This window comes from Pongo pygmaeus, chromosome 14 (assembly GCF_028885625.2).
Source record: "Pongo pygmaeus isolate AG05252 chromosome 14, NHGRI_mPonPyg2-v2.0_pri, whole genome shotgun sequence".
In the NCBI taxonomy this organism is placed as follows: domain Eukaryota; kingdom Metazoa; phylum Chordata; class Mammalia; order Primates; family Hominidae; genus Pongo; species Pongo pygmaeus.
In genome coordinates, this window is record NC_072387.2 from 49375208 (window position 1) to 49394962 (window position 19755).

The 19755-nt window shown below is 46.0% G+C and overlaps 1 protein-coding gene and 1 long non-coding RNA gene across 6 annotated transcripts in view; one reads left to right on the plus strand and one right to left on the minus strand.

The window, feature by feature from the left end:
* The window catches only part of SLC25A15 (solute carrier family 25 member 15), a 39954-nt gene that overhangs the window by 296 nt on the left and 19903 nt on the right, over positions 1-19755 (plus strand). For 2 of the 3 annotated variants that reach the window (XM_054446565.2, XM_054446563.2), the window contains exons 2-6: positions 3440-3563; positions 9372-9630; positions 15441-15578; positions 17611-17780; positions 18756-18914. In XM_054446565.2, coding sequence (XP_054302540.1) covers positions 3509-3563; positions 9372-9630; positions 15441-15578; positions 17611-17780; positions 18756-18914 — 781 coding nt within the window. In that variant the 5' untranslated portion in view covers positions 3440-3508. Of the gene's footprint in view, positions 1-27; positions 2572-3439; positions 3564-9371; positions 9631-15440; positions 15579-17610; positions 17781-18755; positions 18915-19755 lie in introns of those variants that run through there. The other variant, XM_054446564.2, reaches the window with a different exon arrangement.
* LOC129011517 (uncharacterized) overlaps positions 9576-19755 on the minus strand; it is a 119963-nt gene continuing 109783 nt past the window's right edge. For 2 of the 3 annotated variants that reach the window (XR_010123550.1, XR_010123549.1), the window contains 4 exons: positions 18765-18860; positions 16944-16988; positions 15353-15525; positions 9576-11031 (listed from right to left, as the gene is read on the minus strand). This is a non-coding gene — a long non-coding RNA (uncharacterized LOC129011517). Of the gene's footprint in view, positions 11032-15352; positions 18049-18764; positions 18861-19755 lie in introns of all 3 variants that reach the window. The other variant, XR_010123551.1, reaches the window with a different exon arrangement.

The window sequence follows — 19755 nt, forward strand, 5'->3', positions numbered from 1 at the left end:
GGGGCGCGGGGCGCGGGGCGGGCCTCGGTGTCCGGGCGGCGTGACCTTCCCGGGCGGCGAGGGAAGCGGCCAGCGTCGCCGCGCACGTGCCGCGGGACCCGGAGAATCTCGGGGTCGTCGGCCTCCTTCCCGCAGTGCCCACCTGGTGGGAACTTTTGTCCTTCTTTGCCCCCAAGTCGTGTCATTTGGCTGCGGGGTTCCGCGCCCCCGGGGCGCCAGTGCTGGGCAGCACGGAGCTGCTTGTGAATGGAGACTTGCAGGCTGCCCAGGAGTGGGCGGCTGGGCAGGGGCGGCGAACGTTTAGGGCCGGGCAGAGAAAGTTGGAAGTCGTTTCCCTGACCTGTGCCTTGCGAGGCCCGGGAGGAGACGCGCCTGGCCAGTCCTTGGCGCAAAACTGATTGGCATCTCCACGCTTTACCTAAAGTCCGGGCTCTGGGGACTGACTGGATGGCGAGCTGGCCGGCGGCTCCTGCCGCCCCAGCTTTAGCCAGAAGCTGGGATCTTCCCGCAGCAGTTCGTGTTCCCTGGTGGAAAATGCAGCCTCATCTACTGACTCTCCCATCCAAAAAAAAAGTTAATTTCCCCAAGGGTCGAGAAAAGTGGGTGGTCGGCACTGTTCCTCAGTCGCACCCTGGTGTAATTTGAGAGAGGGTTCAAAGGCGCTGAAAAGATTCTTTTTTCTATTCCAAGTGCTACAGCAAGCTCATGAATCAGTTTTAATTCATGCTGAACAGCCTTGCCTCCTCCGAGCCCTGTGTCTTCTCCAAGCCAGAGCTACACATAATGTGAATTAGTTGCCCACTCCTTCTGAGTGAATCTGTTAGTACCCATCATCGTTTTCTATCCTAATAATTCTAGTGGCTATTTGTAGAATTTATTTATTTGTTTGTTTATTTTCTTTGAGATGGAGTTTCGCTCTTGTTGCCCTGGCTGGAATGCAATGGGGCGATCTCGGCTCACCGCAACCTCTGCCCCCTGGGTTCAAGCTATTCTCCTCCCTCAGCCTCCCGAGTAGCTTGGATTACAGGCATGGCCCACCATGCCAGGCTAATTTTGTATTTTTAATAGAGACAGGGTTTCTCCGTGTTGGTCAGGCTGGTCTCGAACTCCCGACCTCAGGTGATCCGCCCGCCTTGGCCTCCCAAAGTGCTGGGATTACAGGCGTGAGCCACTGTGCCTGGCCTATTTGTAGAATTTAGTGTGTTTAAGTTTGGCTCACCTAACAGGGTTTAATTCATATGGACAGATAGAATGCAATGTGATGTGACTTTCCTTCAAAATTAAGAAGGAAGTGTCAGTGCCAAAAGAAATAAGCGCGTTGAGGTTTATCTAGGAGGCCACATTGTACTTGCCTCTGTCTGTCTTCTCAGTTGCCCCCGCTTTTTTCTTTCCCTAAAATATAGGGTTGAGTGTTTTGTGTTGCCTTTGGCCAGGTCGAAATACTCAGATTAAGGGTTTGTTTGTAGGCACAGGCCTGAAAAGACAGGACTTTGAACTGAATCCTCTGTCACTGACAGTTGTGTGGCCTTGGAGAAGACCTTGTCTTGCTCCAGGCTTTAGTTTGCCTTCTGGGAAAGGATTAGGGCCCTGATAAACTTTTTATTTATTTATTTTATTTTATTTTTTATTTTCTATTATTATTATTATTTTTTTTTTTGAGACAGAGTCTCGCTTTATTGCCCAGGCTAGAGTCCAGTGGCATAATCTCGGCTCACTGCAACCTCCACCTCCTGGGTTCAAGTGATTCTAGTGCCTCAGCCTCCCGAGTAGCTGGGACTACAGGTGTACATCACCACGCTGGGGTCATTTTTGTATTTTAAGTAGAGACAGGGTTACACCATATTCGTCAGGCTGGTCTCAAACTCCTGACCTCGTGATCCTCCCACCTCAGCTGGCCCAAAGTGCTGGGATTACAGGTGTGAGCCACCGCGCCTGGCCAGGACCCTGATAAACCTTTTTAGGAAGATACCAGATGGCCACCACCTTTTCAGCCTAGTAAATGGTCCTGTCTCTCCATATCTATCAACAGCACATAAATCAGTGTCTTGCACTTCTAACTTAGTTACTTTATTAAGTAATGTGCCATTGTTGCCACTGGTTTTAAATTTTTTGTAAATGAAGGAGGATTATTTAAGTCTGGTCATTGGCAAAATACTTCAAGAGGTTTAAACAACTTCTCCATGGCCAATGTTTCCTGTTGACATTCAGGGTGACATTGGTGTTAGGAGTGCGCTTGGTGTTCATCTCTGATCCAGCACGATGGGTCACACGGCTCCTCACTGTGATGAGGAATAAGTTGTTCCTTATTATTTGCAAATAAGTTACTAACACCGTTTGAAAATTATACAGGATTGGTTGTTGAGTTGGATATTTTAGTCAACATTTATTAAGCCCACGCCTCAACAGTAGTTGACTTTTGTCTAAAGAGAGAGAAAGAAATTCTAGTTTACCCAAATGCCCAAGGCTCCAACCAAAACATACTGAATCAAGATTTCCAGAAGAAAGTCCTGGCAATTTGGATATTTAATAAGTGCTCCAGGTTATCAAGTGGATTTGGACACAACGGCCCAGGTATTGTATCTCAAAGTGTGAGTCTGTGGACTGGCATTGTCCGCCTCACTTGGGAACTCATCAAAACAGGCAGAATCTCTGGTCCTGTCCAAGGCTACTGAATCAGAGGCTGCATTTTATTTAGCAAGGCCCCCAGGCTACTCCTGCACACGTTTACATTTGAAGGGCTGGTGGACTGTGCTGACAAGAAGATGTGTGTGACAGGAAGATGCTTGCGCAGGGCCTCGTTCTAAGAACACATGATGCTTGTGCACGGTGTGGCGTCCCATCAGTCTGATGTGGCTATTTGTGACTGCCTTTGTTTTATAATATTTTTATTATTCACCTTGTACAGATGAGGACTCCCAGCTGTAGAGGCTGAAGGAGCCATGCTGCAGGTAGAGCAGGCATTCACCAAGGCGTGTGTGATCCCAGGGTGCAGCTCCCACCCTTGGCTGCCTGGGTGCTCTTTTCCAGACCTACTGTCTTGTGAGATCCCCTTAGGCACCCAGCACAGGCTGCTGTCTGAATTTAGAACTGAGCCTGTTCAATTGATGGCTCAACATAGGCCTCTAAAAAAACAAGTCTGATGCGGTTTGGTACGCCTGTGGTTGGCTTACTTATTTGGTGTTCATTTTTTCAGTTTTCAGAAAGGTCAGTTGAAGTGCTGCTGGTGGCTGTAGCATTGATACGCAGGGGAAGTTTTTGATCTGTGAGCTTTCTAGGGGGCAGTTGCTAAGCTGCATTGATATCTTGAGCCCCTTTCCTTTGGAACAATGTGGACCCCAGGTCATGGCTCCCAGAAGTTTAGGTTCTGTAATTTGGCTGCAGGCCTAGAGAACAGGATGCTGCAGACTTTGACTAATGGTGAACTCTTGCCTCCCCCCAGGGATATGTGGTGCCTGTCATAAGCTCCAGAGAGCTGCCTTCCACAAGACCAGCAGAAGAGTGGGCAAACATGAAGTCCAATCCTGCTATCCAGGCTGCCATTGACCTCACGGCAGGGGCTGCAGGTACAGTCATGTGCCTCATCACCATGTTTCTGTCGGTGATGGACGGTGTATCTGATGGTGATCCCATGAGATTATATTACCATATTTTTACTATACCTTTTCTGTGTTTAGATACATTTAGATACATAAATACCACTGTGTTATAGTTGCCTACAACATCCAGTACAGTAACATCTTGTACAGGTGTGTAGCCTAGGAGCAACAGGCCATACCGAACAGCCAGGTGTGGAGTAGGCTACGCCATCTAGGGTTGGGTGTGTATGCTCTGTGATAGCACAATGACGAAATTGTGTAATGATGCGTATTTCAGAACATGTCCCGGTCATTAAGCAATGCCTAACTGTAATCCCAGAGAAAACCCAGTTCTCTCTATTCCTCAACTACCCTCTAAATGAGATCAAATGAAAGTGGTATGAAAATACTACCTTTCTCCCTCCAGAAGCGATGTGCTTTACCTTTGGGATTAATCCATTTAATGGAAGTTTAGTATTGTTCAGAGAGTAGCAGAAGGTAGAGGAGTGTCTGTTATTGTTAACACCTTGTGAGTCAGGGTGAGGGGTGGAAGGTGCCCAGTACAGCTGGAAAACAGCTCAGAGGTGAAGCCACATGTCCATTGTCACCTGGCTGGGATATGCAGGTGACGTGGTTCTTCGCTTCAAGCCTGGCAGTCTTCAGAGCCCTTGTAGTGCAAAAATAACACCATAGCATCTCCTGGGAAACACCACTTACTGTCCCTGCTAGTGTTGGGAAAGAAAGGAGGACACTCTTAGAAATGTCTTGAAAAGGCTGGGCGCGGTGGCTCACGCCTGTAATCCCAGCACTTTGGGAGGCCAAGGCGGGCAGATCACCTGAGGTCAGGAGTTCAAGACCAGCTTGACCAACATGGAGAAACCCCGTCTCTTCTAAAAATACAAAATTAGCCAGGCGTGGTGGTGCATGCCTGTAATCTCAGCTACTTGGAGGCTGAGGCAGGAGAATCACTTGAACCCAGGAGGCGGAGGTTGTGGTGAGCCGAGATCGTGCCATTGCACTCCAGCCTGGGCAACAACAGTGAAACTCTGTCTCAAAAAAAAAAAAAAAAAAAGACATGTCTTTGAAAATGAGACTGATAATGGACTGTGTCTTAGAGCCGTGAAAGTTGTAGGATTTGCTGGGAATGTCAGCTAACCTGAGCCTAGGGGCCTGAGCCCAAGAGCCTGAGGCTCCCCCAGCACAGGGAGGTGCTACCTGTGATAAGGGGGTAGTGCTGGCACCGTGCAGGCTACTCCTTAGAAAGATCAGCTTGAAAATGCAGGAAGAGCAGGACCCTCAGGCTGAGGAACAGGGCGGAATGGGAAGTGCGTGGTGGTAATTTGGTTCTCCAGAGTCCAGAAGTAGGAGGAGTGGCTGGAATACTGATTGCCCAAAGGAAAACCCTGGACTACCCTGGCCTCCCACGGGATTCTCATAGTAGTTGCAGCTCCCTGGAGTGGGGAGGCCAGAGGGGGTGTTGCCCAATGCTGTCCTTATCCAGCACGCCCCCCACCCCCACCACCAACAGATGAGTATGGTCATGAATGTGGTCACCTCATCAGTCATTTGCTCAATTGTGAAAAAGAAATTGTTCAGAGAAGAGCAAAGTGTTTTTCCATGAGCCAAAGGTCGGCCAGGGTACGCTAATGAGGAAGACTGGAGAGAGCGCGTCACCGACCCTAATGAGGAGCACTGGGCAAGGGCACTTCTCCCAGGGCAGAACCCACAAGGAGCGTCCCAGCCCCAGATGCCCAGGGAACTGAAGGCCAGCGGGGGTCTGCCCAGTAGTCTCTCGCCCACTGCGTGCCTTTAGGCTACATACAGCCTCCCAAGCCCTGTACCCCTCCCCTCCCCCATGCCACACTGGGGAGGACGCTGACCCTGAGAATGGTGCAAACATCTGCCTGCCCCAGGCTGCCTCTCACCAGCGAGTGAATGCTCTTGGGCTCAGTTCTGTCTCTGCAGAAGGAGGGTGTTTAGCCACATATAGTCTCAGCTTTTGACATTTTATGTCTTTCAGTCAATCTGTCAAAGATCTAGAACCTATGGTGATAGAATTTAAAAGTTTGCCTTTTCCTGTTTATGTGCATACAGGTATTTGGGTACCACATTTATAATTTACAGTTAGTTTGAAAGATAGAAATTGCAACAGTATGGTTGGGAGCCTGGTATGTAAGGCATTTGCTGGTGGGCATGTTTTGAACATGTATTGGTCCCTTATGTATACTGACACACTGTCCCCATTACCGTTGGACAGGTATTTCTCCCTGTGCTGGCGACACAGGGATGCCCCTCACTGAGGTAGAGCTGCCGTGGGTAGTCTTAACTTCTGAGGACAACGAAGCCCATTCCTGGGGGGACGGAATGGGGAGGGGGAGCGAGACATGGTCTATAGGTTGGGGGCTGGGCAGAGGAGGTGCCTAGCAGTGACACAAAACCTCTGTTCTGCTGTGAGGCCTATGGAATGCAAATGGAAAGTAGATTCCCACTTTTGAGGATCTTGGAGTCTTTGAGTGCTGGAGCTAGAGAGACCTTTAGACGTTGTTGGCTCCAATGCTCGTTGGATATGTAGAAAAAGGCCCACAGAGGAGCAGTAGATTTGTTGAAGGTTACACAGCAAGATGGTGTGAAGACAGGGCAGGACTGTGGTCCCTGGGTCCCTTGTCTGGTGTTGTTGCTGTCTCTGCTTTAGTACTCTGTAATGCGTCTGCAGCGCACTGGAGGGGAGGGTTAGTTTGGAGCCTTTGGGCCCTGACTTTCTGGATGTGGAACTTGCTAGGCTTTGGAAATTTTCTGCCAGCCATTGATAGGAGCAGAGGACCTGTTGTGTTTTGTGGCAGAGGTCACCCATGGAAGCGATCTGACTGTAAGCACAGAGCCAGCTGCAGCCCGAGGTGATGTGGATGGAGCTTAAATGTGTTGTTGTGTGTGTCTCTTCTTTTCCTTTTAAACAAAGTTTTCCCCACTACACAGGTTTTCAGCCAGCTCGTCTACTCTAAAGTGCTGGGAAGTTCCCATTTCCCTATCTGCAATGGCTGTAAGACATCTAGATCCCTAAACAGCTAGGATAAAGGAGGATTTCAAGAACTTAGGTGATTAGATAATTATTGAAATGGGGGTACGTGGTTCCCAAAAGTTAAATAGCCTTAAAGAGAAACTTGGTACCACTTTAATAGCCATTCAGCAACTCTAAAACAATGCAGTCACTACTTTGACTACTATTGCAGTGTACCTTGTTTAGCATAGTTGGAGAATGTGGCACTTCAGATCATTGAAGTTTATCTTCTCAAATGCCAAAATTAAAAACAACCCCAAACCTTTTTGATTGGAGTTTCTTGAAAATGATATACTTCCCTGTCCTGTTAAACCTTTACGATGGCCTCCAGAGGGGTTTGAGGGTCTCACCTCTGCTTGGTGGGCCTGGTCCTGTGGTGTGAGTCTGCTTCTCTCTTCTCACCTCTCTGCCTTCTTCAGAGCTGTTCCCTTCCCTGAGACACTGTCCCTGCCCTGATAGATTTCCTCTGTATCTCATGATTTACCGACTCTATGTCAAGGACTGAAAATCCAAACCACCACCCTTGGTAAAGTGTTAGGTATGACGTAGTCTGAGTGCCTTTCCTGCGGAATAAGATGCTTGGCTGGCCACCATATCGCCGAAAGAATGTTGTTATTTGTCTTTTAAGGAGAATAAGATCAGAAGTCTGACTTCTAGGCAAGTGGAGAAATATAATATTTATTCATGGCTTTATGGACTTGATAGATCTTTGAGAACCTACTAGGTGTCAGTCTCTGTGGTTGGTACTGGTGTTCAGAACAGTCTTCTCTCACTTGAGGGCACAGTGAGCGCCGTGACCATATCATTTGTGGTAAATTACACGGGAAGTTAGCTTACCCTTGCAGAGGATGGGAGACAGTTGCTAGCATTTGTACATTCATTAGCCTCCCCCTTCTTCCTGTTGGAAATGTAACTGTCCCAGATATACAGCAAATGTGTATTCCAGTAACCTGTGATGCCTGAACTGTTCAAGACGATGAAGTTAAAATATGAATGTGCTGAATTAAATGCTTTATTCAGCTTATCTGCATCTAGGCTCTCTGAATTACACACCCACTTAAAACATTCAGTCACTTCTTCTCTTGGAATAGTTAAATTATTTTAATGTAATTCAGATCTCTTTTTATCCTAGCCCAGCAGTACCTGGGAGAGAATGACTCAGGATTAATCATAATAAAATCTTATTAAATTATATTCCACTAATTCAGAATTGGGGATAATTTGGCAATTAAAGGTGGAAGTGTGTCATTCCTCTCCTGTAAGAAATGAACAGTAATGATGGGCTCAGAGAGATCATATTGCTTGTTGCTTAAAAAAGAGATCAAGCAGTTTTCAGACTCTGGAATTGTTGGCTTATTTGCCAATAAATAATTGAGAATTATTCTTAATGTCCCTTCCCCCAACTCCACTTTCCAGAGTTTAGATGGAATAACTATGTATAACATCAAATTCAGGAAGTTGCATTTCTTAAATATTTTCTGTAAGCCTTCTTTTGCATTTTGATGAAGCTTTAAGAGCTCCTCTCAGGTCCAGAAGGAGACGGTAAACACTAACCACTGGCAGTTCCCACAACGCCAACCCTACTACAGGGTGTGGGGATGTTGTAGGGTGGTTACAGTTCGTTCCTTTTCTTCTGTTTAGAATTTTTACTAAAATGATTTCACGTGGCTGGGCATGGTAGCTTATGCCTCCCAGCATTTTGGGAGGCTGAGGCAGGAGGATCATTTGAGGCCAGGAGTTAGAGACCAGCCTGGCCAACATGGTGAAACCCCATCTCTATGAAAAGTACAAAAATTAGCCAGGCGTGGTGGCGGGTGCCTGTAATCCCAGCTACTCGGGAAGCTGAGGCACAGGAATTCCTTGAACCTGAGAGGTGGAGGTTGCAGTGAGCTGAGATTGCACCACTGCACTCCAGCCTGGGTAACAGAGCAAGACACCATCTCAAAAAAAAAAAAAATATTATTTTGTGCAATGTAGACTTTGCTGTATTTAATCTTATAAAAGTATATAAATAAAGGATTTAAGCTAAGCATAAATAAATTTCAGTTCATTCTCTATCTAAATACACGTTATTAATCGGTAGAGCTCAAATTAAAGAGGTTTTTCTATAGAATGAAATATTTAGCTCTTTGAGAATTAATTAGCCAGACTCCTTGTTTCCTTTCCGTGGTGCCGGGTCTGATCAGTCCCACTGGGCATTAGGCAAAGTGAGTGGTGAAGTCTTCCCAGGTTTCCCCTCCCTTTCTGTGGTTTCTGTTTCTTGTGCACACAGTAGCTGCTGGTTACTGACCACTTATGTAGCTGGTGCTGTGCTAAGCCTGTCTCCTCCATTTTTATTTAATCCTCACGCTAACCCTGTAAAGTGGCATGGATGAGGAGCTGAGGCTCAGAAGTTACATGGCTTGTCCAGGATCTCGCAGCAAAGCCGTAGTCCCTCTGACCCTATTGCCCAGGCTCCTACATACTCACTGCACTGTTGCATCCTGTGCCTGCCACTGTTGAATACATGTCTGTCTCTCTCCCCTGCCTGGCATGAGCTCCTTCAGGGTGGGACTTAGATGCCAGGCACATCAAGGACCTGCTCTAAATTGTTTACTGGACATGGCTGGAAGGTTTTGGAGGAAAAGAGGTTCAAATGAACTGAAGCAGGGGTAAGTTCTGGGGTAGGCTGCCTGTGCCTTCCTTCCATGGATAATGGAACTGTAGCCTCATACTACAGCAGTCATCTGTCCTGATTTCAGGGGGTACAGCATGTGTACTGACTGGGCAGCCCTTTGACACAATGAAAGTGAAGATGCAGACGTTCCCTGACGTGTACCGGGGCCTCACCGACTGCTGCCTGAAGACTTACTCCCAGGTGGGCTTCCGTGGCTTCTACAAGGGGACCAGCCCAGCACTAATCGCCAACATTGCTGAGAACTCAGTCCTCTTCATGTGCTACGGCTTCTGCCAGCAGGTGGTGCGGAAAGTGGCTGGATTGGACAAGCAGGCAAAGCTGAGGTGAGTCAAGGACACACACTTTTTTAATTTGTTTAAAAAAACCCCACAAAACTGGCAAGGCATGGTGGCTCATGCCTGTAATCCCAGCACTTTGGGAGGCAAAGGCAGGAAAATGGCTTGAGGCTGAGAGTTCAAAACCAGCCTGGGCAACATAGCAAGATCCTCATCTCTACAAAAAATAAAAATTAAAAAAAAATCTACTGTTGTATGGTCACAATTTTACTGGTGCCTTATGTGGAAGAACATTTCCTTTTTTAAAAATAACTGCTTTCCTTTTATTTATGAAGTTATACATTGTCATCATATAAAACTTGGAAACCACATATGCACACCACAGAGGAGACCTGCTCGTCATCCACCACTGAGAATGAACCGCCCTTCTGTTTCAGTTTTCTCCAGGAGAATGTTGTTCAAATGCAGCTGGCGGTGCTACCTCTCGTCAGCAGACATGCTGCACTGAAACTGTAGATGCTGCTTATGATCCAAGATTTAGCTTTTCTTTCATTAGCAAAAAGCAGAGTATTGGAAGAGGTTGTCTGAGCCAGATGAATTTGAGGAGTTTTAGGAAGGGTCGGAAATGTCTGCGAAGATGCAAGGGAACCCACCTTTGTCTGTCCAAATCTTCCCAAAACATCAGACTTTGCCTCGTTGTTGGTCTTGCCTTGGATATGTACTATATAGAGACTAAACAGAATTTGGAAACCACTGGGATGTTTAGCTGTCCCTGCTTTGAACATTGATTTATTTTATACCACTTAAAATTATTATGTAAGCAAGATTGCAAAGGGCAGTCTTAGTTATTTCAGTAGGAGTTTGAAACCCGATTGCAGCTGCAGGTCCCACACAACTGAATTCGGTTCCTTGTGCACAGCAGTGTTCTCTGGAGGTGCCTGGAGGTCTGAAGGTGTGCCCTTTTATAGACAGGAATTCCACCATGATAGGTAGAGCTTGTTTTTTATAAAGGCTTGGGACTGGATACGATTGCCGAAGAAGACAGGGTAGACAGCGAGGAGGGCTGAGCATGAATGGGATGAGCCTCCCGCACAGAAAGGGCAGGCAGGAAGGCAGTAAAGAAACAAGCAGGGCACAAACCAGGAGAGTATGGCGTGCCATGATGGAGACTGAACAGAAGCAAAAACTACAGGCAACTGTAGTTTTGTTCCCTGTTGAAGGAGAGACACTCTATTGGAGAAGACCTGGACTTCAGTTTCCTTAGCAAAGGACAAAATGGGGAGAGAAGACAGGGAAACAGTAAGCAGCCACGTGAGATTCTGGGGAAGACCTGTGTCTTCTGAGCAAAGCAGCCCCTCCAGCCGCAGGATAGACAGTGACTTCTGTCTTGCATGAGTGAAACCACTGGATCTGGCTCTGCCCGCCCCTCCACTTTCTTGCTTCCTTAGCCTGTGAACAAAGGGAAGGACAGGTAAGAGCATATTGCTTTTCTGCTGAGAACAATCTAATACCTTGCAGCTGCATTTTCCCACACTACTTTCAGAACACTGAATTGCTGGGTGTCCTTAAGAAAGGGGTGGGAAATTACGTCACAGTGTCTGTCTCATGAAGAATCACTCTGGGTACATTTATTTCATATAGTGTATGTGTTATTTAGTTCATTAAAGATGCGCAAGGCTGGGCACAGTGGCTCACACCTGTAGTCCCAGCACTTTGAGAGGCTGAGGTGGGCAGATGACTTGAGCCCAGGAGTTTGAGACCAACCTAAGCAACATGGCAAAACCCCGTCACTACAAAAAATACAAAACTTAGCTGAGCGTGGTAGCACATGTCTGTGGTCCCAGCTACCGGGGAAGCTAAGGTGGGAGGATTGCTTGAGCTCAGGAGGCAGAGGTTGCAGTGAGATGATGCCACTGCACTCCAGCCTGGGCAACAGAGCGAGACCCTGTCCCTCAAAAAAAAAAAAAAAAAAGATGCTTAGCTATTTTACAGTAAAGAAACCATCCTGATTAACCTTGTCTAATCCAGCACTCATCTTTTTTGAGCTTGGGCCCTTTTTTTTTTTTCCATCCTGAGGAACAGTGTTTGCCTCTTACCTGTTGGGGAAGTGCTCTCTTAGAGTCTACAAAGCTCTGACATGTATATCATGTCTCTATAGCCCTCACCGTGATCCTGTGAGAAGAGCAAGGCAGATGTTACCTCTCATAGGGATGGAAAACTGAGGTGCTGATATTGAGCTGCTCAAGGTCACCCCACTAAGGACTTGAACTTGTGTCCTCTGAGCTCCTGCCCTCCTTTCCATCAGACCACAGTTGGGGGTCTGGAATATTTTATAAGGGTCAGTTCTAGAGAGAAGATTAATCAGGAGCAGTGAAAGGAAATAACTGCTTGTGAGAGCCTGTGGTGAATTTATGCAATCACATTGTAAATATTTGTCTGTTCCCGGTTTCAACATGACCCAGAGTGTTCTAGTTTGACGTTTGGCTGGACAGGGTCTTACATATAGCAGGAGTGCTCAGGTACATGTTTGTTGAATATATGACAAATGGATGATTCTTACAAAATCCCATCCTATACCTATTACTGTTTCAATTCCAGTTCTACACATTCATACTACATGCAGAACCAGGGGCCCATGCACCTCCTTCTGTGCACTGGTCAATGAAAGTATTTATTGGAAAGCCAAAGTCCACTGCATATCTGATTTGACTGTGTCCTTGCACTATAATAATGTGCTTGGTGTTCGTTCAGATGTCTGAGCCATTATTATATCTTAAACTCAATAGACTTCTACATTTATTGACTGCCACCTTTGTCCTGGCAAACTTGGCAGACCCTGGTTAATGCTCCTAATTGACTATTGCCTGTCAACAGGTTAACAGAGAGTCCCTGAGGGAGGCCAACTGTGGATCTGCAGGCTGGCTGCAAGACAGCAGAAACCATTTTAAGCTTCGGTTCTAACAAGCTGCTAAGGAGTGAAGTGGGGGAAAGGAGTGGACTGCACAGCATTGGATGGTTTCCACACCCCATAAAAGCGTGTGCAGGTACATTTGTGTACCTGGTTCTCCTTTGTTAATGGTTTTAGGCTTAATTCTCTAACGTCAAAAGGAAGTCCGTACTGCAAACAGTGTCTTCCTACTGAAAGAAAGCCCCACTCTAAGCCAAGGCTTCTGAAAGACTTGCATTGGCCATGGCACAGAAGCTAGATCACCAGGGACTAGCAAACCAGGGCCAAGACTGGTGCCACCTTGATTTCATACTAATCTTTAACACTGGAAAAACTTGAGTACCCCTGAATATGGTAGGTCCATCTGTGCTTTTTTTTTTTTTGACGGAGTCTCACTCTGTCACTCAGGCTGGAGTGCAGTGGCGCAATCTCAACTCACTGCAACCTCTGCCTCCCGGGTTCAAGCAATTCTCCTGCCTCAGCCTCCTGAGTAGCTGGGACTACAGGCGCCCCGCCACCATGCCCAGCTAATTTTTGTATTTTAGTAGAGACGGGGTTTCACCATGTTAGCCAGGGTGGTCTTGATCTCTTGACCTCGTGATCTGCTCACCTTGGGCTCCCAAAGTGCTGGGATTACAGGTGTGAGCCACCGTGCCCTGCCCCATCTGTGTTTTTGCTCACAGTTTGGAGAAAAATTGTTAGGGGATTATATCTCTACCTGAGTAGTTAGCAGAGGAGATTCCCACCCACCCTTGGGGGCTTTTGGAAATCTGTGAGGGTGATCTTGGCTGTCCAGTGAGAGCATGATGCTGGCATTGAATGGGTGTCAGGGAACCAGTGCAGTCCTTCCTGCCCAATGAAGGATTGTCCCACCCCAAATGCCAGTTCATGATCCTATGACACAACACTCTTCTGGGGCTGGAAGGGATCTTCTATCCCGACTCCCATGAACCAGGAACTCACAGAGAAGCCTTTCTTCTGAAACACTTCTCAGACTTTTCCCCATATTCATTTTTTTTTTTTTTTTTTCGAAAGAGTCTCACTCTGTCGCCCAGGCTGGAATGCAGTGGCATGATCTCGGCTCACTGCAACCTCTGCCTCCCTGGTTCAAGTGCTTCTTGTGCCTCAGCCACCGGAGTAGCTGGGATTACAGGCGTGCACCACCAGGCATGGCTAATTTTTAGTAGAGATGGAGTTTTGCCATGTTTGCTCGCCTCAACTGATCTGCCTGCCTTGGCCTCCCAAAGTGCTGGAATTAAGGTATGAGCCACCATGCCTGGCCTCCCCATATTCTTGAACTCTTACTGGATTCCAGTTTCACAACCCTGCTGGTGACTTTTGGCTGCTGGTACTAAATCCATATATGAGGTGAATGCTTCTGTTTTGTATTTGTGCATTCATTCCTCTGCCTAGTTTAGATTTCCAGTTTAGCCATTTCACCTAATACCATTGAGCTTGCAGACTTGTACTGGCCTCACCCACTCCTGTGGCACCATTTTACCCTCGTCTGTGTTGCTGAGGTGGTAGGTCATCAGTTGAACTGGAAAATGTTTTTGTGATACAGCAACTTTTGGTTAAATGTTTTTTCTGGGTTTTCATCTGTGGCAGTTACATTGCACATCTGGTTGCTCCAGGTTGGATTGTGGGTATGTGGGGATAGGCTTAGAACCTAGATTTATTTAAAACTTAGGGCATACACACTGAAGTATTAATAGTGCCTGTTTTTTAGTGGGGGACTATGGGTAATATTTTCCTCCTTTCCTTTAGGTTTTTTTTGGAGTTTTATTTTGTCATGTCACGATGTATCTTGGCTTTGGCTGCTGTAACAGAATACTACAGATTGAGTGGCTTAAACAAACATTTCTCACAGTTCTATGGTCTGAAAAGTCTAATATCAAGGTTCCAGCAGATCTGGTGTCTGATGAGGGCTTGTTCTTAATTTGAACATAGCCGTCTTCTCACTGTGTCCTCATATGGCAGAGAGTGAGCGAGCTCTCTGGCCTCTTCTTCTAAGGAACTAATCCCATCCCAGTGGCCCTATCCTCATGACCTAATCTATACCTGATTACTCCCAAAGGCCCCATCTCCTAACACCATCACCTTGGGGGGACAAAATTCAGTCCATAACGCTGTGTGTAATCAAAAGAATATGGGTGTTGCAGTCAGGAAGACCTGGGTTCATATCCTAGCACTGCCACTTAGTAGCTGTGTGACTGGCCACATTATGTTATCTCTAAGTGTCACTTCCCATAGGGAACTGGGGTGCTGCTGTCTGCTTCACAGGGTTGTGGGATCCTTAGATGAAACAGCACATGCAAGTTTCCTTCCTTTCATCATTTTTTTTTTTTTTTTTTGAGACGGAGTCTCACTCTGTTGCCCAGGCTGGAGTGCAATGGCACAATCTCAGCTCACTGCAAGCTCTGCCTCCTGGGTTCACGCCATTCTACTGCCTCAGCCTCCCGAGTAGCTGGGACTACAGGCACCCGCCACTACGCCCGGCTAATTTTTTTTTTTTTTGTATTTTTAGTAGAGACGGGGTTTCACCGTGTTAGCCAGGATGGTCTCGATCTCCTGACCACGTGATCCGCCTGCCTCGGCCTCCCAAAGTGCTGGGATTACAGTCGTGAGCCACTGTGCCCGGCCCTTTCATCATTTTTTTAGACATGGAGGTCTCTCTTTGTTTCCGAAGCTGGAATGCAGTGGCTATTCACAGATGCAGTCATAGCACTGCAGCCTAGAACACATGGGCTCAAGTGATCCTCCCACCTCAGTCTCCTGAGTAGCTGTAATCACAGGTTCGTGCCCTCACGCCCGGCTCCTTACCCTGCTTTATCACCAAAGTGCCATCTATGTTGTGAGTGCCGAAGGAATGAAGAAACTGAGGGGTAACTGTCTGCTTGTGTACTTTCAGTGATCTGCAGAATGCAGCTGCCGGTTCCTTCGCCTCTGCCTTTGCTGCACTGGTGCTCTGCCCCACGGAGCTCGTGAAGTGCCGACTGCAGACCATGTATGAGATGGAGACATCAGGGAAGATAGCCAAAAGCCAGAAGTAAGCACCACTTGGGCACAAATGTCAGTTCTCTATTGCCCTAGTGTATTGGATGATTTTTCATTTTATATTGTACTAAAGTGGCAGATGTGGAAGCCGATTTATCTACTCCAAAATATTGTTTCTAGAATGCTTTCCCCTATCAGAGATTTTCTGAAAGGATTGGCTGTGATGGGACCCACCACCCACTGCATAGAAAGTCTTAGACAGATATTTAATACCCCAGAACTGGAGAAGCCAGGAGCTTAACACCCTTTTTGGCCTCTTGGAAACATAAGGCATGATCTTCAACCATTTTTGGACGTACATAGTGGGTGGCTTTTGAACTTTGCCTTACACCTGAGCCTTCATAAGTGCCAATTTGGATTCTGAAATGAATATTTGATGCCCACTTCCAGGTTTCATATGGGTGTTCAGGCTGATTGACCCAGATCCTAGAGGTAACTATTCTTACCCCACTTATCTCCAGTCCTTCAAGTGTACCTGCAAATGGCCCAAGTTCTGAGAATATTAATCAATACTTTTCTAAGCATAGCTACTCTTCAATGATTAAATCACTCTCTAGCTCACTCTTGAAAACACATTCTCATTATCCTTTGAGAGTGCTGTGTCATACACAATTTGATTTACTTGAATTGGAAAGCAATTTATTGTCCTTATTAATTGCAAAACTTGCTTATCTTGACATCTGGCCGAGTTCTGACCAAGGATATTGCTGTGGTTAACTCAAAGCCTATAAATCTGCTGGGAAAAAGCAGTAGATAAATTGACCATTTTCAGGGATCAGTCCCCACTCAGAATGGGGTTTGGAAAAGTGCCCTGTTTTCTGCACCCTTGAGATTCATTACAACCAACTTGAATCTAATATTCATTGCCTAGAAGTCCAAGAGTGTAAGTCTTTAAAACTTTTTATTGAAATATACACATAGTATCATGAATGCACATTTAAGTCACAGTATGCAGTTCTATAAATAGTGACACAATTTATGTGCCCTTGTAACCTGTGTCCAGATTAACAAGTAGAACATTAACAACACCCAGAAAGCTGCCCTCATGTCCCTTGGAACTAATTCAAGGTAATTAAAAGATAGTAATAGTTATATCCAAAGGACTTAGGCAGATCTACACCTTGAATTATCAGTTGACTTTGTATTTGAGGTCTAGCAGTGTTCACACAAGACATGGTATGGTAGCTTGGGGCTAAGACTCGGATTGGAAGGGAGGTTAATTGTGTTGAGCTGGATTACTTTGTTACATTCCATGTAGCAGTGCTGCAGGAAGGGCTGGCTGATGAGGAATACCTGACAGTGTCTTCTGAAGCTCTCAGAAGGAAAATAGTTTTTAAACGTCTGTGGCCTTTATTACCTTGGGACTTGATCCTTCATCTGTCCAAGCCAAGTCTCCTTCTTGCTGAGAACAAAGTGAGGAGAGAGGGATTCACTAAGTTGCACTGAGTATGTGATTTCTTGGCCTGTTCTTAGCAGGGATAAATCTGCCCTGGTAGCCCCCCATCATGAAGGGGAGTCAGACAAAGAGTGTCCTGTGTTCTGGCTGCTACAGGAGCAGGGCCGCTTAGAAGAAATTCTCCTGCATCCCTGGTGCTCTGAGAAATAAATTCTTGGTGCTTCTGCATAACAGGAGCTATAACTTGTTCTCAGAATTTGTCTTGCCTTCAAACAACATTTACTCCTTCACTCATTTCTCTGCACTGAAACAAAACAGATCCTATAAACACCTGAATAAATTTTCCAAAAACACACCAGAAAGATTGAGGAAATAGGAATCACGGCGATAAGGGACTGGGCAATACAATGCCATTTTATGCTTGCTGAGTTTAGATAATTCCTTACTATAAATAAATTTCCTTCCCACAGAAGGATGCCTTTTAGTCTCAATTCCTGGCTCTTCATTTACAAAATCAGCTTCTTCCTTATTAGTGCCTGATCAGATCTGTTAATTGGTTGCAAATGCCCTTGTCTTTTCTTCCTTCCCCCCTGCCATAACCGTGCTATCTCTCTGTGTCTCCTCCCAGTACAGTGTGGTCTGTCATCAAAAGTATTCTTAGGAAAGATGGCCCCTTGGGGTTCTACCATGGACTCTCAAGCACTTTACTTCGAGAAGTACCAGGCTATTTCTTCTTCTTCGGTGGCTATGAACTGAGCCGGTCCTTTTTTGCATCAGGGAGATCAAAAGATGAATTAGGTAAATGTGTTTGCATTGACAGCAGTGGGGTGTGATGGTGTTTGCTCCCTGCAGGTATGGTTTCTGTGGATTCTCTGCCCTTTGTGCTCTCCTTCCCACATTGGTGGCTCCATCTGGCACAGGGAAGCTTCTGGATGCCTGAAGGTAACATGGTGGCAGGCAGTTGATAGCGTCCACCCTCCAGGCCTGATAATTTCCTTAGGACGGGGCCTGAAGCAGTACATCCCAAACTTTCTTACTGGAATAAAGTTTTTTAATTTTTCTGGATCTATTTTAGGGGAGAAGAAATCCAGAAATTACTTTCCCAATTGGGGAATCACCTATAAAGAATCTTGAAATAAGCTTAAAACTTGGAAATCTTAATAGTGTTTTGAGAGCAGTGAAAACTAGTTCTTTGTAGCTTATCATGTTTAGCTGGTTGGTACAACTACATGCAATGTTTGGCTCACATAAGTGAGTGAGTTTTTCTTACCATCTCCCTCAGTGTGTGTTGAATCTATTCTATGGTTAGTCAAGCTCCCAGACTTAACTGCTATGTTTAATAAAAACAATTTTGGCTTTTAATGATAAAGGAAGAATCAGGGCTATTAAAATGCTTAAGAGTGAGAAAGTTGAAAAAAGACATAGATTGTGTTTGGCCTGTCTTCTCCCCACTGTAGGGGGTTGCCACTCAGCTGGAGGCCTGCTGGTTTGTGTGGGCCAGCCCTTGACACCTCAGTGACCAAACGAAATATAACCCTCACTAGGGCTTCTTGTACTTAGCAAGACCCAGGGGTAGACCTGGGCTACCAAACAAAACCTTGTGTTCTTAGAGCTTGGGAACAAGAGCTTTGACAGTTTTCCTCAAAGAATTGTATTCTGCAGCATTAGCATTTTTATTTTCATCTACCTGCAGCCATTACTACATTGACCTCTGGAAATGTCACATCAGCTGTTCTTGAGACAAAATACCATTTGCTATTTTTTTTTCTCTAGGCCCTGTACCTTTGATGTTAAGTGGTGGAGTTGGTGGGATTTGCCTCTGGCTTGCGGTATACCCAGTGGATTGTATCAAATCCAGAATTCAAGTTCTTTCCATGTCTGGAAAACAAGCAGGATTTATCAGAACCTTTATAAATGTTGTGAAAAATGAAGGTGAGTAAATACCTGTTTTTCAAGCATCTATATACATCTTAAAATCTGAGATACGGGCTGGGCCTGGTGGCTCACGCCTGTGATCCCGGCACTTTGGGAGGCCGAGGCAGGCGGATCACGAGGTCAGGAGATCGAGACCATCCTGGCTAACATGGTGAAACCCCATCTCTACTAAAAATACCAAAAAAATTAGCTGGGCGTGATGGCGGGCGCCTGTAGTCCCAGCTACTCAGGAGGCTAAGGCAGGAGAATGGCATCAACCCGGGAGGTGGAGCTTGCAGTGATCCGAGATTGCACCGCTGCACTCCAGCCTGGGCAACAGAGCGAGACTCTGTCTCAAAAAAAAAAATAATAATCTGAGATATGAACTCTGTTTTGATTGTAAAAAGAAAGAGGACAGTAACACAGAAACTTTGTGTCCCAAATAGAGGACAGATACCTTGTCTGTTACTCATAGTAATCCTCCCTTAAATTTGTACAACATGTAAAGTTTTACAAAGTACTTACACCTCCCTTATCTAATTCAATCTTCATAACCACCCTGGGCAGTACTAATACTATAAACAGGTCTCCAACTTCAAGGTTGGTGTTCCTGCCACTGCCCAGGTGAAGCTGCAAAGCTGCTGCCACCTCTATCTCTATGGTTGCCTCTTTCTGGCCATCTCAGGCCTCAGCTCTGCCCCATCGATATACTAAGAGTTAACCAAGCGTGGAATTGAGGTATGTTACCTGAGCATCAGTCAGTTTTGCCAGGAGACCTGATAATTGTCCTTGTTTCTGTTAGTCTATTTCGGAAAAGCTGGGAATGCATCCTTCGTGACGTGTTGGTTTTTAGCACTGT